This window comes from Sceloporus occidentalis, unplaced genomic scaffold (genome assembly GCF_023333645.1).
Source record: "Sceloporus occidentalis isolate IW3139 unplaced genomic scaffold, rSceOcc1.0.p SCAF_137, whole genome shotgun sequence".
Classification (NCBI taxonomy): Eukaryota; Metazoa; Chordata; class Lepidosauria; order Squamata; family Phrynosomatidae; genus Sceloporus; species Sceloporus occidentalis.
In genome coordinates, this window is record NW_028317117.1 from 2,023,565 (window position 1) to 2,041,481 (window position 17,917).

The 17,917-nt window shown below is 37.3% G+C and overlaps 1 protein-coding gene across 1 annotated transcript in view; it reads right to left on the reverse strand.

The window, feature by feature from the left end:
* The window catches only part of LOC149281238 (beta-arrestin-1-like), a 73,354-nt gene that overhangs the window by 7,861 nt on the left and 47,576 nt on the right, over nucleotides 1-17,917 (reverse strand). Inside the window, exons 3-13 of the mRNA XM_089499580.1 lie at nucleotides 16,664-16,724; nucleotides 14,364-14,408; nucleotides 12,776-12,972; nucleotides 12,270-12,329; nucleotides 10,443-10,510; nucleotides 6,833-6,968; nucleotides 5,537-5,621; nucleotides 4,993-5,065; nucleotides 4,650-4,790; nucleotides 3,950-4,033; nucleotides 691-714 (exon numbers count right to left, since the gene is read on the reverse strand). Of these exons, the coding sequence (XP_089355706.1) occupies nucleotides 691-714; nucleotides 3,950-4,033; nucleotides 4,650-4,790; nucleotides 4,993-5,065; nucleotides 5,537-5,621; nucleotides 6,833-6,968; nucleotides 10,443-10,510; nucleotides 12,270-12,329; nucleotides 12,776-12,972; nucleotides 14,364-14,408; nucleotides 16,664-16,724 (974 nt within the window). The remainder of the gene's footprint in view (nucleotides 1-690; nucleotides 715-3,949; nucleotides 4,034-4,649; nucleotides 4,791-4,992; nucleotides 5,066-5,536; nucleotides 5,622-6,832; nucleotides 6,969-10,442; nucleotides 10,511-12,269; nucleotides 12,330-12,775; nucleotides 12,973-14,363; nucleotides 14,409-16,663; nucleotides 16,725-17,917) is intronic.

Sequence of the window (17,917 nt, forward strand, 5' to 3'; positions counted from 1 at the left end):
ATGCTATTGAATGACCATATCAAATTTGTTATATAATACTTTATAATTATATATATATATATATATATATATATCCTTTGGTATCTTGATCCAACAACCTTATGTTGTTTTTTTTAGTCCTCAAGATTACGCGATAAATCTATTTCCAATGTCGTCTCAAACGCAGTAAGAAACCCATGATTTATTTTATTATAGTTTTTTCTTTCAACTTTTGATATACCCTGTGAAATGTATTGGTAAACGGAATTCGGGGGCTTCATGTATTTGTTAAAATAAATTGCTAGTCTTAGTAAATAAGGAAACAAAAATATATTAAAATTCCAAATTCCCAAGTGCCAAGGATCATTTTAGAATTTATATAATTGAATTTGATTATCCAAGAAAAATCCCCACAAGAAAAAAAAGACTGTTATCAAGACAAAAACCATACAGGATTATATGTGAACAAGGTGTTAATGGATGATTAGGAAATAAAATGATCACACAACGATCGTAAATGAATAAGCGTTATTAAGTGATAAATACGGTGAATTTTGGCACATGCTCTCAGGCCATTAGACATTTTTTTTTGCATGGATATGATGCACAATGCATAATATGGCGTCCCATGGAGGTGGGATGTAGTTTAACAAGACAGATGCAGATTATATGTAATGCGTGACCGGAACAAGCAAACGGTTTCACCATTACCTTGACGCAAGGTCTCCCAGAAGGCTGGCAATGTTCAAAGTAGATTAGAGAATTAGACAACCTAAAGGCTCGTGCATTGAACACATCCCTCAAAGTCTTTACGTCACAGGTCCCGATGGGACACTTGCTTGAAATTTAAATTAAAGATGTGCAAATTGATCCAAAAAAACTAATCTACGGGGAAAATGCAACCAATCGCCTAAAAGTGGCCTCCCCTTCTGAAAAAACTATGAATATTCTCCGATGGAATCTAGGGACGGGATCATCCGAGCTTGTGTGTTACCACAGTCATGGAGGACGTCCAGATCATAAAAAATGGAGATGTTTTGGAGCATACGTTCTCTGGGAGAACAGTTTGGGAGAAATGTGAAATATTTGATCACTCACTGTCCACCACGTATAAAGCAAGTCACAATTTTTTTCTGGATAAAGGATATAATATTGATTTGGCGGCTCAAGCACGATCAACCTCATCTACTGCTCGGCCAATGTGCACATCTTTGAAAGTATTATACATTTTATCCATTATATTCAAATTATTGTAGAATTCTGAGTGTGAGTTCTCATTAAACATCCTATAACGTATCAATTCAACTGATTGAAAAGATTGTCAGTACAATTGTATGGTATGGTATCTATAGCGCTAATAGATATCGTGCATGCATAGAATAGGTGCAATACCACTCAACGCCTCTAGTGGGCAGCAACACCATAAATAGGAGACTTGTATATTAGGATACGTACGGCTTTTCATTTTAACCAATTTTGTTAAATTTGTTAGTTCGTACAAATGTCTGAAAACAAAGAGGGAGCCCTATCAGCAAAAGCAAAGATATTTTGACCAAAATGTGATGAGATTCATGCTAAAGATTACATTTGTTAAATTATATAGATTATTATGGTTTATGTATTGTGGTGGTAGCCTCAATTTATTTTAATAATTGAATATGTCCCAGTATAAATTTTTATTTTTTATTTTCATGTGGTTATTTAATAGAGTGTTAGTAGATTTCTAAGATTCCTGCCAGGGCAGTGACAAGCTTCAATTGAACTTACCACATCAAGGTTACTTAATTGTACAGTTTGCTAAAAATGTAACTATTTTAAGTGCAGAGTTGTTACCAATAATGAAAATGTACTTGTCTGGTCTTCATGAAAGAAATCTTTCAATCGCTATGTTTAGCTCTATTACAATCCTTTAATTGTTTCACCAGTCTTTATACTGGGCAACAGATGTGTCTTCTCTGTGGCTTTAACCCCTTAAGTACTGAAACCTCCAACACTGGTGGACAATAATTCTCCTCTTTCATGCTTCACATGTATAAATGTATTTATATAATAATACAGAAATTGAAAAATGCAGACGAAACAGGAAAAACATTTATATATACGGTATATATATATATATATATATATATATAATTATACAAATAGAATGTATTCTTACTGGTTATATATATTTTTAATTTTTTTTTCCATTTTTGTTTTCAGTTCATTTGCCAAGTAATTTCAATTAATTTTGGCGTGTATGGGGCATGTGAAGACGCACCTGACTTTTTGCAAGCTGTCATTTATTTCACATTGGATGTTATTGTTTGTTCATTCTGAACACGTGGTTGCAGTTTGCGTTGAGATCCAACCATCTGGTTGCTTTCTTATTTTTATTCGCTTAATGGTTAATGGTTTTTAAGGATTATAGGATTGCTTTGAAAATAAATGTTTCTTCTACATTAATGTGGACTATATACAGTGAATATACACAAGTAGGGGCATCTAAGGCATAAACACCTTTGGATTGAACTAGAACGGAGATTGTGAGCCGGGCATCTCGTCCAACATCAGTGCCGGACCTCACAAACGCTCTACTGGATGAATGAATTCCCACAGCAACTCCCCAACTTTTGTGGAAAACCTTCCCAGAAGAGTGGAAGCCGTTATAGCAGCAAAGCAGGGGGATCCATATTAATGTCTGTGTATTTAGAATGTGATGTCATCAAAGTCCCTGTTGGTGTAATGGTCAGGTGTCCCAATACTTTTGTCCATGTAGTGTGTGTATGTTACTTGTGAATAGTATTATTCGGAAGATATACGCTGAATTCTTGCATTGTTTTGTACAAACTGTGAATGATGGCCTATTTCGCACGTTTTTTGAAATTTGCCATACATTTCCACATTTAGTTGTCTGGATTTTTATTTTTTTCTATTACATTGTGCACATATATATCTGTGGTATGTGGAGTAGTGTATTGACCCGGTATAAATCTAATTATTACACTCTTACTTCTTGTTTCTTCTTGTTATTCTTGACTTGATTCTTGATTTTCTAATACAGCTCCCATATGGTTCAACTATTTTGTTTATAAGCGAGTTTGCACCTTGTTTAGACCTTGAGAATTCCCAAAAGCAGATCTTCTTTAATTATAATGACTTGGATGGAGACAGTTTATTGTATCTGTCCTATAGCTACTATTTTATAGTTCTTTCTATTGTTTAGTTGGCTTAGAAGTGTTGAACTAACAATTAAATTATTTTATAATAATACTTTTTGAGACCCATTACTTTTTAAAATAGGCTTAATTAATATTAAAAAAAACACAGTAATATCTATGGTTTTACATATCAGGACATAATAGCAATCATCTGTCCTTAGTAGGTCTAATTAGGTAAATACAACCCCAGATGAACAACAACACATGACACATTACACCATGGCATGATTTATTCAACAAAAATAAAGCCAAAATGGAGAAGCCATGCGTGTAAGTACACCCTTACTGCTTCAATATGAATTAGGATGCTAAGTAGCAGACAGGTGCTGCTAATCAAATGCCCTTGAGAGCAAATTACATTTTTGTTGGATACATCATCCTATGTTTTCAAATATGGAAGCCCCTCAACAATCTAATATAACGATGAATGGTCGCAGAGCTGCGATAAATATTATTGGTCAAGAGAGCACGGACTTTAAGGGATGGAGTATATAGTGGAGCTACATAAATAAATATACAGCATTATTATTGAAAATAGAAAAATCTTGACATATTAAGAGTTGGGATTAACACAATTACAGTTGCAGAATCTCTTATTGCGATCTCTTTAGGTTACCTGTTAATAAATAATTTATTCCTAATATTTAACTTTTTAATTGTAAACATTGGTTCTAAAAAATAATATCTTTTACAATAGAATTGAAAGCCTTTTTACAAAGCAATACACAACACCCTTCAACTAACCCAATAGGACAAAAGGTTTGACTTACCCTCCTCGAGAAACAACCAGCTTTACTTTGACTTTATAGGACACAATAATTCCTAGGATCTCCTTGTTGGCACCGTCTCTTAACCTACAAATCAGAGAATTTACACATTTTATTTACGTTTAGTTAACATTTTCTCCTATTTTCTCTTACTACCAGAGACTACAAAAGATGAGGAATTCTTAGATGACTCAAAAACTTCTAAAGTGCATCTATTCTTGTTTGGGGACCAAAGAGGTGTGTGTGTGTGCCATGGCTTACTAAAATAATTGGAATTCAGTTCTATCGAGTATCAAAAAGAATCTTAGTGATGTTTAAAAGGTGGTCCTGTTGATGTTCTAGTTGGTCAGTTCCATTGGTATAAAGGGATTCTATTGATAGAATAATGTTTTTATGAGTAATTATAATACCCGGGAACCCGGGGGACTGAAGGCCCCTCTCTTCTGCTCCTTAAAAGAGACACGAATAGGATGTGGCGGTCCTAAGTCAAAGGAGTTAGTTACACATGGGATGGTTATAGCCACACTGGCAGAGGGGCTAGCTTCAGTTAACCCTCTAGGGGCTTGGAAATTAGCGGAACAATAAGAAAGAGACGTTATATGATTCCCCCGACCTTGATTACCAGAGCACCCTTTAACCAGCAAAGGTTAAAGAGGATTAATAAGCCTACAACAAACACAAGGGAGATAGGGATCACTCTCACAGTGTGCTGGACGCCAGGTTTGTGTCCTCGTGCTTAAGCTTCCCGTCCAACGCCAGGCCGCGCTTCTCACGGTTATTGGCGAGAAACGGAGTCAGCGTGTAGACCTTACAAAACGTGGAGCTCGGAGCAACAACATCATTGCTAGAATAAAACAAAAAGAAACACAATGTGTGGAATGAGAAGAATCTGTTGTCAATATTATTATTGTTATTCTCCATTAAAAAAATACATACGTTTCTAGTTTTAGGGGTCTTTTTTTTTTAAAATGCAAATATTGTTAATGGGGTAAAATGTGGCCTGTCAAGGAGGAATATATCTGTATGTGGGTATGAAAGGTACTTACTCTGCTTCTTCTATCGCAACGGGACACTTGTACTGGGCGGTGTTGAAGAGGCAAATATCTGCATACTGGCGCACTGTGCGAAAAATATAATAAATAAAATATAAAAAATAATGATTTGATTATTATTATGGGTAAAAAAAAAGAAAATGCAATGATAAATTTTCACGACAAACATTAGTTGCTTTGGTGAAGCTGGCGAAACGCGTGGCAGGTTTTCTGCAATTTGTGGTTTTAAAGCAGGAGTTTAATATATGGTGTCTCCCACCCAAATAAGAAATTATTATTTTTTGGTTGCTAACCCTGGATAAGTGAGATCACGATCATTTTTTTTGTTATTAACTTTCATTAAATGGTAATATTTTTGGCTTCTAATTTTAGCCGTCTTTAATTTCATTTGGACGTTTGACGTCGAATAATTATCTTCTTGTCTGTTCTGACATTGGACAGGCTGACTGTTCCATAATTGTAGTCTTGTGCGCTCGACATTTCTCAAGCCAACGAACCCCACTCTCGCAAATTATGAAATTTCCAGAATGAAACGTACCTGAAATTTTTATCTTTTTCACAGTCTTGTTTGTGTTGTTTGTAACGTGGACATTGACGTTAATAGGTTCTCCATGATAGTAAATCTGTAACAAAAAAAAAGGCACAAGGTACAGTATTACGCATTACACACCTGTGGCTAGTATTACTCATTAAAAGTTAACCTTTTATTGGAACAACATAGAAAAAAGATGTCACATGAGCTTTGGAGACCTCAGTGGTCTCTTGTTCGGTTTCCAGCACTAGGCACAACATTACATTGTGGATGATGATATTGAGTTTGAGTATTATAAAGTTTTTTTGCCTTATTGCCCCATATGAAACATAATAATAATAATAATAATAATAATAAATCAAATTCATATTACATTCTAATATATATATTATATATATTATTTTCATTATTATTATTATTTATTGTTTTATATAGCACCATCAAATTCCGTAGCACTTATATATAGACACACACATTATATATATATATATATATATATATATATATATATATATAAATATATATATATATATATATATATTAAGGTGATACTGACATATTTTAACAGCTACTTTATCGTAATTAAACCTAATTGTTATATATATATATAATTATATATATATATAATTTACATATTTATTACTATAAACACGTAACATGTATGCGAAACAGGTGCATATAACCACGATGATAATGCGTACGGCTTTAAATGGATATGTAAGGGTTGTACTTGTCTTGTTTTAGCTCCTATTAAGGTGATATTGACATATTTTAACGGCTCGTTTAGCGTAATTCAACCTAATTGTCCAATTACTTTGATCTGGATTGGCTGCCCGGAGGTTTGCTTTGATCTGTTCAGGGAACCGTTAGTTGTGATGAGTTTCAGACGTGCGCGCGGTTGAGCAGTTAGCGCACATTACGTGACTCTGTGACCTGGGAGTTTCTAATAATATCTGACTAGTTTGCTACAATTCAACAAACATTCTTTGTTCAGCAAGAATGCACAAACTAGACGGGCCATTGAATCAAGGCTAACGTGCTTTATTTACACAATTAAATATATAAACCCTTTTTCTTGCTGTTTTTATACACATTATCGGGGCTTTTAGGGCCGCAGAACCCTGCGATATCCTCATACCCAGCAAATATTCCGACCTCCTAGAAAAGAGGGGGCATCGGGGGAGGAGAGAGAGAGAGATTTAATTGGGGTACCAAATAGGGACTGGGCCACCTAAAGAGGGACACTTGGGAGGTTGGAAAACATGCGCATTAACATCTGGTAACGAATAATGTAGCAAATACCTCTTTATCCAGAGACGCTTCCAGATGTAATGGTTTATCAGACATAAGGAACTGTCTCGTTGTCTCAGCCATTGGCTGTGGACCCGGCCTCTCTGGTGCATACTGAACCTTTCTGATCACTAAACGCACTGAATTCCTGGTGGAAAAAAAGAAAACAGAAAGAAATTATAATTTTATATATCATTATAATTTTAATAAATATAATAAATATGTACCGTATTTGCTCGATCATAAGACGAGGTTTTTTTCAGAGCAAATGCTCTGAAAAATACCCCTCGTCTTATAATCGGGGTCGTCTTATAATCAGACCTCAAATAGGTCTGACTATGAGACGACTAAGATCCAGAACCCCGCAGCGATGCAGGGGACCTGGATCCTCCTGTCCCCCCCCCCCCCGCCCCACTTACCGGTGCTTCTGAGTCCCGGTGCGTAGTCCGGGGCAGCGTGTAGACACACGATTCGCGTAGACAACTTCCTCTGCAGCCGGAAGGAGATGCGGCTAGCAGCGGGGGTTGTCTGCGTCCATCGCGCAGACCTTCCCCGCTGTCAGAGATCAGAGTTCCCCGCACCGGACAGGGGAGTCAGAAGCACCGGTAAGTTTGGGGGCGGGGGGGGCGGGGGATATGTTAAATGGGGGGCATAAGGCATTTCTGGAGGCAGAGTGTTCTATGGAATGCCTTTTAACCCCCATTAATGCCACTCTGCCTCCAGAAATGCCTTTTTAACGAACTATATGCCACTCTGCCTCCTGAAATGCCTTAAACCTCCCTATAGGCCACTCTGCCCCATAATATGCCTTTTAACCCCCTAAATGCCAGAGTGGCATATAGGGGTATAAGGCATTTCTGGAGGCAGAGTGGCACCTAGGTGGTCAAAAGGCATATCATGGGGCACAGTGGCATATAGGGGGTATAAGGCATTTCTGGGGAAGATGTGCATAACTGGGGGGGGGCAGGTTGGAAAATAGAAGGAAATAAAACCAAAATATTTTTCTCAATCATAGCTTTTATTAAAATAAATAGTTTACATGAATTAACATTTACTGGTAAAACTTTTATTCAGATTTGGGGGGTCGTCTTATAATCAGGGTCCTCTTATAATCGAGCAAATAAGGTAATTACAGGTATAATTGTAATAAATATAATACATAAATAACTATAATTTTAAATACATATAATAAAAATATAATTATCATTTTAATAAATGTAACAGACATATAATTATCATTTTAATAAAATTAATAGAAATAGAATTATCATTTTAAATCCACAGAAAAAACAGTAAAACATTTAATCTATAACCCAAGAAACCTTGTATTTATCAATAGAGCATAAAACACCTTAAAACATTGTTTCAAAAAAGTTTCAACACTTCAGTATCGTCTAATTCTTAGCAAATTTAATTTCCGAGCATGCATCTGGTTTCCTTCATCCGGATTTTTCGGTAACTAGGATCTTTTTTCTTGTTTAAATAAAAGGAAAACCAATCTTTTCAGGACTTTTTAAAAAAAAAAAAAAACTGGTAAAGAAAATGGGAAATGGGAAGGCTGAGTGAAAGCACAAAATACTCATAATATGACAGCTTTGAAAGGTTCACCCTATTATTAAACAATACAATTGTTATTCTAAATTAATTTCATAAAACTTTTAAGCAAAAACATATATATCAGTGAGAGTAACTGCAATATTCTATCACTGAACTATTTTACTCAATGTCCGAATTAAAACAGAATAAATGAATTATGGAAAATGACTAGATTATTAATATTATTATTATTATTATCATCTTTTAGTTATATAGTTGTGTTTAGTTATTTATGCAGCGCTTAATAATGACTATACATCGGCTGTTTGTGTACAAAATGACAGGATTTTATTAAAATTTAATTCAGGGACATCTTTTATAGCTTTGTATAGGATTACAACATGTTATAGGCAATTGACCAGAAAGTATAGGTGTTTTCATTTTCTCATTAACTCTCTCTCTCACACTTTCTCTCATTATCTCCCATCCTTCTCCGTCGACCGCTTCTGTGTCCCCCGTCTCCTTTTCCGCAGCTCCGCTCTTTGTCTTACTTCTTCTTGTTCTTAGTTTCTTCTGTCTTCTGTCTTCTTCCTTGGCTCCGCTTGTGGCCTTTCCTCGTTTTCAGACATTCGTACGAATTAACGAAACTGGTGAATTTCGTTAAAATTAGTACGAATCAGAATGCAAGACTCTAATATTGTCTATATGGAATGAAACAAAGGTGTATCCATAATAAAAGGAATGCCATCACCAGCAGCATCTTTACTTTCTGTGCTGCCATCTTTACTAATGGGCGTCGGGATATGATGTCATATCCCGCCAATCTACTTTTAAGAGAAAATCGGCGCAGTCCTCTATAGTGTTAATGGGCTGATTGAATTTATCTGGGGCTAGCCTAGAACCCACCCCTGGTCATCACTTATTTTATCTCATATATAAATACAATAATAATAAAAATAATAATCAATGATTAATTGTACGCATTGTACCCTTATAAATCACTTACAGTATATTAATTAAAAAAAATAAATAATAAAATAAATAAAATAAAAATAGTAAAAAAAATGCAAAGTTTAAAAAGTGGTCCCATCGCCATAGCAACAAATGGAATGGTCCAATCCTGCAGCTGTGATGAACATTCTTTAGTGAATTCTAAATCAACCAAAGCGTTGGCTCTGTACTTATCCTCGTCGCAGTAAATGCCCTTTACATAGACTTTGGATCATTGTGGCTCGTCTCCACGTGGTGGTGAGCTACGTCTGGAGACGCCGTAGCTTTATGATTATAAATAATTAGTGATGTAAATTTTTTTCCCAAGCCTTGCAAATGATTTTCCTGCAAGCAGAGTACCGTGTCAGCAACCCTCCACGACGTCTGAGAAGATGGAAAGTTTGAGTCGCGTAAGCGAGACCTGATATAAATCAGTGTGGCATTTAGCGAACGAAGACGCTGTACACATCACGAGATAATGTAACATTCAGCATTCATCAGCGAGGTCAATGAGCCCTTCCTATCGGACCTCAGAATATATACCCTGTATTTCAATTTACAAACAGGCAGCTCGGAGGTAATACAATCACGAAGGTGAAACGGACAACAGCATGAATCCATTTCCTTAGATCGTTTTTTAAGACATTTATATCTTACGGTTACGGATATCTTTCTGTAAATGTTTACCCCTTGCTGTTCGACGGGGAGGAATAAGAGAGAAAGAAAAAGGAGAAAACGCTGAGATCGCACAAGTCAATGTATATAGAAGGACATTGGTGGTCTGGCAAGGCTGGCAGGGGTTAATACCCCCTGGGATAATCCGATTAGATTATTTGGGGTTTCTTACCTGTAATTCCACATAAAGCCACTAGAGTTTTTTCTAGTATGATAAGTAAAATAGGCAGAAGGCACAATTAGACGTTAAAAAAAAACTGAAATTTTTTCATTCCGGTTCTTCTTTTCTTTTTTTCTACCAATCCACTAACCAAAAATTTGCTCGGAATATTTTTTTGGGGGGAAAAAACAGAACATTCACTGCAGATATTATTCAGCGTTCCGGCTGAGTGAAAACATTTTAACACATTATTCCGCATACCGTTTGTGGATCTTCTCTTCCAGGTTTTCTGCACAAAACGCTTTCACTTCGTAGTCCACGCCACATGCCTGACAAAAAATAAAAAATAAAAGACAACATTCCCATTAACACTTTATGTTTAGGGTTCATCCAACGCGTTAAAGGTGACGGAGACCTTTTTGTGATCTTGACGCAGCTATAAAACGTTAAACTCCAGATCATAAATTGATAATCACCAACTCTAGGATATCATAAATAAACAAACAAGAAAGGGCTGATCATCTGGTAGCAGTTAAATTCTATAAAGGATATTCGAGAGGTGTATCACCTCTAGAGGGGCACCCAGACTAAGTTGCACACAGACACTTACACACCCAGACACTAACACAAACACCCAGACACTCACCCTAACACACCCAGACACTCACCCCAACACACCCAGGGGGAGCTGCCCTACTAATACTGTGGGGTCACCCATTGCAATGTGGCCCCGTTGAATTCTGCCCCTTTCTTGAAATTAGGGAAATAAAGAGGTAAGTCCTGGACTCTGGGGTTACCTCTTTATCCCTACTCCCCTAGCATACCGCTGTCTTTTTTGGGGGGGGGGCACCTGCCCCATTGGATCCGCACATGGGATGTTCAGGTATCCCATGAAAACTGAAAAAGGCAAATAGCGTGAAACATTCAAAATTGCTACAAATAACTAAGAGATCAATCACAGGAGTGCGTAGAAACTCTTTGTATAGCTCCCAAAGTTTTGAGGTTCCCCGACTCTGCTTGGCTCCCTCTCACCTCCCACAACAGGCACCTATGTGTATATAGATGGTAAAAACCTTCTAAAGGCAAAAAGATTAAGGGATACAAATTAGTATTCGGCATATAAAACGCTGAAAATTCGGGGTCGCTCCCTTAAAAATACACAAGTCTTCTATTCCAGAAATAGTCCAAAAAATACAGCCGAGAAAAACAAAAAGGAAATTTATGGTACAAAGCATAAACTTGACAGTCTACAAGCTGTGACATGTTACTAAATCCTTTGGCTGGGAAAATCTAGCAATATCTTTCTGCTAAAAAGTAATGAGTGTTTAATTGGTGTGGTAGATAATCTATTTAAAGGAATAGTCTAGTCCCAGTTTTTGTCCATTTTAACCCCTTAAGGACAATGGGCGGTCCGTAAACCCATTAAAAGCAATGCATTTTGAGCCCGTACATGTACGGCCTTTGTCATTAAGGGGTTAAATAGACTCTAGAGCAGGGGCGTCCAACCTGCAGCCCTCCAGCTGCTGCAGGGATACATCTCCCATAAAGCTCTTTCAGCTAAGGGGCTGGCTGAGGAGGATGGGAGATGTAGTCCTGCAGCAGCTGGAGGGCCGCAGGTTGGACGCCCCTGCTCTAAAGCATTTTAATTAGTTATTGAGGTTAGAGTTAACTACTTATATTCTACTCAAACAATGGAACTCATGTATGATGACAAAACATCAGTGTTCCGGTGCATGCGATTGTGCAACTGCTGCCACTGATTGAGTAGAATGGGAGCGCTACTGAGCATGTGCAAACAGTGTACTGATGAACACTTCCTGTTTTCACTAGAGGCATCCAGGGGAGGAGTTAAATCAGACAGAAGTCTTATTTTCAAATTCCAAGAATGCATGGACCGATTTGCATGCAGTAAAATGCAATGGAATCCATGCAACGTGGACTCTAACATGCTTTCAACATGACAATATGGCTGCAGTGGACCTTTACAGAAGTTACTTGGGCAGCAAAGCCTTTTGAGGTCGGTTATATCAGCCAAGCTGCCAAATTGGGGACCAGTGTGAACTATCTTTACAACAACAAAAATCCCACCTTTCCCGTGTCCTCTGGTCCAGGCTGAAGAGTCACGGAGCAAGGTAGGTTTGGAGGGATCTGAAAAACAAAATTATCTGTAATTATAAAAGGTTGAATGTCACGTAAGCTTTTGCAACAAATTATTAATTAAAAATCAAATATCAATCAATATATATAATTTTTCGAAAAGATTTTTTTATTTAAGCTAGTTACAGTTTGTTATTTTTTTGTTTTGTTAATAGGTGTATCTGTTTTGGAGATTTTTAAGGATAAAATGAGGGAAAACTAGAATACAAATTGCTTTAATTTTCCTATCCTGTGCTTTATTCTCTTCACTTCACCAGGAGACGAGGACAATCAGCCTCCACCAAAAGGGAGCAGCAACGTAACAAAAGAGGTAGGAAAAACATCATCTCATGGGTATTTATTAGTAATATTTAGGAAAGGTGACAAATCCACTTTAAGGCAATCTTAGAAGTCCCTGATGATGCCTAAAGTACAAAATTCTGAGCATTCTCTTGTACCTCAAAGGTGAACGGGTAGGCATGTTCACCAAGTTTTTTGATCAGACGCTCCTGCAGTCTTGTTAGAGGCTTCTGTTCTTCTGGGATGGGTGGGAAAGCCTGAATGTTGGCTACAAAAAGATCTTTTCGGAACGTCAGGCCAAGAACATCCAGGTCCTCACGGCCGTAGCGAAAAGCACAGGTCAACGTCACAAACACTATAGAAACGCAACAGAATGGTAGGTTACTGGTTATATGGAGGACAAGATGGATCTGAGAAGATCCTGGCTTACAAGATGTTGACATATTGTTAGATATGATTTATTTAGTTGTCTCTCTTATACAGAGGAAGCTTTGTGGCTAGCTAGAGCTAGAGGTCTTCTTGCCACTATACGAAAGCATGGGGTGAAAACAGTATGGCACATGGCATGATGCCCCGGGGATAATGTTCTTAGGTAGGGATGTATACGTTTCCACCAGGGACAGCAATATCTCCGTTCTCCATGATGCAGGAATCGGAGACGGAGAAATTGATTTAGCTGTTCAACCGCAGCAGTAGGAGAAGTTGGAGAAAGTAATTGCACGTAAAATAACATGGTAATTTATTTAGGAATGATAAAATGATACAATAAAAGAAAATCTCATTACGCTCACTCTTATTCCTTCCCATATCTGTTGACCTGTATAGCGGCATCGATGGCAGATATATAGAATAGCCCGAGGAACCGATACAGCAACATGACAGCGCTAAAGATTATAGGGAGAAGGAACTGCAGGAATCCCAATAAATTATTAAGCTTAATATTCTTTAAGGTACAACAATAGTTTTGGTTTCCATAAGACACGTTTTCATCATAAAAAAAACACCAAAAATAAGCATTTTTCTTAAACGGCTGTTATTGGTGTGAAGTCCTATGGGTTGTAGGAGGTTTTTTGGCTAAACCTCTCTGGTCTTCAAAGTTGATTATTGGCTTTTAACGTAAACTGGCTTTACCTGCAGGACCGGTGTTGGAGATATATTGGATTATAAAGTTGCTCCTAGGTTGCCGTAGCATTAAATATTTCTTCATACCTTATCCCTCAATATTTCGTATGGCCAAAGAGGGATACTTCTTTGTGGTTAGAAGTGTGGCCACCGACCAGGGCTTTACCAATACCTTGTTATTAGCAAGACTTTTTATTCTATTATATTCCTGCTGTTTCTCTACACATTATAGGGGGTTTTAGGGCTGCAGAACCCTGAGATACCCTCAGACGCGGCAAACATTCCGAGCTCCTAGAAAAGAACTTGTGCCAGAATCACTTTTAGCGCCTAAACTCCATTGGACAATTCTAATGCAGGGTGATAAAAGTATTCCAATCAGAAGAAACATTCCACTGGTCGCTATGGTGATACCTTTTTTTGGTACATGCCCTTATCCCCATCTGGTGCAAAGTTTGGAAAATGTTCTTGTCACCATAGCAACAAATGGAATGTCCCTTGGTGACTGGGCCAAGACGTTGGCGGCTCTGATAACTTCTCTTCCACATTTTAATTCAAATACCCCAATTAGTACAAATGTCTATTGTAAACTTACTAATGAGGTCACCATACAAAAAGCCTCTTTACCTTTGCGTTCTTTCAGATATTCAGGGTCCACCAACACTACACCATCTAGGAAAAAAATAAAAAAGGGGGTTGAGACATATCACCTCCAAAATCTTAGATTATTCTTCTAGCTTCCCATCCCTTTACATGTTACTGTAGTGGTTGATATAACGACAGAAAGCCCATTGTGTCTTCATGTATGAAGGGGCATCCGATACACATCCATACGGATAATACCCCAACAGCAGAGGAAGGGCACCATAGTGTTAATTCAGGGTACGTAAATTAAAAAAAGCATAGCGGGATCCATCAGAGTGTTCTTTATAAGTTTGATCTATCAACACAGCCTGATTTCCCCAGTAGAAGACGGCATGGCTGGCTCCTCACTGATAGACACAATGTAACAGCTTGCATCCAGTACTGCTACATTTAAAGGGAAGGCAAGGAGCCGGCAGCCTCCTCTCCGAGCGATAACCTCTGCCTTTTCCGCCCGTTAGCTAAGGCACAAAATCTTCATGTGTATAGTAAACCTTTTTAATGTCGGAGGCCAAAACCTTTGTGTGCACATTTAACCTCTTCAATACTTGAGTGTGATAATACGTCAAATATACGGGTGGGTGCGTGACGCCATGGCCACAATGTAGGGCGCAGGGTCTTTGAGGCCAACTCTTTAAATTTGGCAGCCCCAAGCCATATTATGGCTTCCGTAGAATTATAAATTGCCATTTGGATATAAATCAAAAGCCTGTCCTTCCCATAGCGATGCAAAATGATTAACATGGTTATTGAAAGGAGGCGAGAGGCTGTATCTCTGCTGGAATTGTGCAGCTGTTCTAGCGTAATGTCAATCTCACACAAAGGGCAATTAATTAGGAAAAAAAATGATTAACATGTAGATATGAGAATGACTTTACGGGATGCATGGAGGGGGGCACCGCCTACCTAATTAATGTGCATCAAAATATATACGCTACCTACGGCACATCGGACCCCGAGACATTTTTCATTTGAAAAATGCTAAATGTTTGATCTTCAGACGCTCCGCACATTACAGAGGACGACTCTTCATATATCTGGGGCTAGCTATCCTTTATTAAACAGATACGCCATTCTTTTTGAAGAACGGGGTGTTTTGTGTTTTTTTTATCCTGGTTGTCGATGCCAAAATCATCTGGCTTCAAAGTCCCTCAATATGCTTAGCAACAGGCAGTAATCCGTAATTTATTTTATCAAAAATCCAACTTCTCCCTGCGAATTCTGAGAATTTAATGAGAATTCACAGTGTGTATTATTCGTAGTCTTTGATTTACAATATTCAGCTAATCATAAGGTATAAGATAGTCCTTATATTAAACGTATGAGATAGTACTTATATGAAAGGAAGGTATACAATAGTACTTATATTAAAGGTATAAGATAGTCCTTACATTAAACGTATAAAATAGTACTTATATGAAAGGAAGGTATACAATAGTACTTATATTAAAGGTATAAGATAGTCCTTACATTAAACGTATAAAATAGTACTTACATGAAAGGAAGGTATACAATAGTACTTATATTAAAGGTATAAGATAGTACTTATATTAAAGGTATAAGATAGTACTTATATTAAACGTATAAGATAGTACTTATATTAAAGGTATAAGATAGTACTTATATTAAACGTATAAGATAGTACTTATATGAAAAGAAGGTATAAGATAGTACTTATATTAAAGGTATAAGACAGTACCTACTGTATATTAAAGGTATAGAAGGTATAAGATAGTACTTATATGAAAGGAAGGTATACAATAGTACTTCTATTAAAAGTATAAGATAGTACCTCTATTAAAGTTATAGAAGGTATAATATAGTCCTTATATTAAAGAAAGGTAAAAGATAGTACTTAAATTAAACGTATAAGATAGTACTTATATTAAAGGTATAAGACAGTACCTACTATGTATCAAAAGGTATAGATGGTATAAGATAGTACTTATATTAAAGGACGGTAAAAGATCTTACTTATATTAAACGAATAAGATAGTATATATATATATATATATGGTATTGTTCATAATATTATTGCTATTGACAAGATCAATAAATTACAAAAAAAGGTAAAACCACAAATGCATTTAACATTTTAACAAAGAAGCTAATGTAGTTGTTCTAGATGATGCCATCGAAGGGTGATGGGAATGACGGGAGGTCTCTAGTTGGCTCATCACAATATACGATGTTCCAAACAGGCTTCTAATGCCTGGGATTAGGCGGAATGGATACATGTTTCCATTTATTCGGAACAGTAAGGATCAAAGGAATATAATACCCACCTACGGGATCCACAACATCGACGTGATCAACAAAGTCCCTCTTGCCCAGGTACACCGTGAGCTGTAATAGAAGACACACGCAGGTTTTCTTTATTAAAGCAGAAATTGTCTTCATTTTAATCCATTTAAGACATTTATCGGTATATTTATTCCAATGAAACCAACAAACAGAACCATATGGTATGTGGAGCTTTATGATTGAGGGCATTAACTACAGATGCCCAAGTAAACAACACCCGGGTATCTGCTTTGTAGGGTCCCGGCATTTTAATTAGTTGAATTTTTCTTATATTTTCTTTATTTTTTATAGTTTAAAGCAAAAATAAGTTGTCATAACCCAAGCGTCGTATGTCATGCAACGCTACACGCCGCCATCCTTCGGAATGTTGGGATATGACATCGTATTCCGGTGTTATACGATATGACATCGTATTCAGAAGTTATCTATGGCGGCCGTGCAGCCTCGGCACAGTCCTCCATAGTGTTAATGGGCTGGTCGGGAGCCGGATGACCCAATAAGCCACCGCCTGGACCTGTCACCCTAGGCCAAATACGCCGCTGCATAACCCCTCTGTTTATATATTTCTTTTCATCTGGATACACCTTTGGCCCATGCCGGCATAATCTCCATGATTAATGGCCATCTATACCGTGATACCTCCTCTGTCTCCCGATTCCCTGACATTATTTCTAATAGATATTGTGTGACCCGCCATGCCCTCAATGTTTCTTATTATAGTGGGCTTGCTTTCCTGCTTTATTGGGTTTGTTTGAATTCACGTCTCGTTCACGTTATTAGATGAGCTAAAATGAAGCATCACCGGTCCCCGGCGAAGGGAATTCCACCCGCGGCGCTCCGTTAATTCTACTAATTCATGATGGCTGGCCGACGGTTCACATGAGGTTAGGAGAGAAATATTACACTATGGTTACATCTTATTTTCACTCGCTTTGTTCAAAGTCTTTTTATTTTGTATAGTCCTTAATGAAACATCAGATAATAGTGAATAAGGGATTAAGGTTTTTTTGAGCTGAAGAGGTTGGAGGAGTCACCGATCTGCCCCTTTGGAGGCACCTGGCCTTAAAGTGCCAGAGCCAGCAAGTCATCCTCTGTCCAGCAGTTCAGATACAAATAAACGGCGGACGACTAGGAAATAAGAAGAAGAGTAAAAATGATGCCTTAAAGGGTATTTAAAAAAAAAATAATAATTATGTTTTCTTTTTGTAAATCGGTCCCAGTTTTTGCATAATATA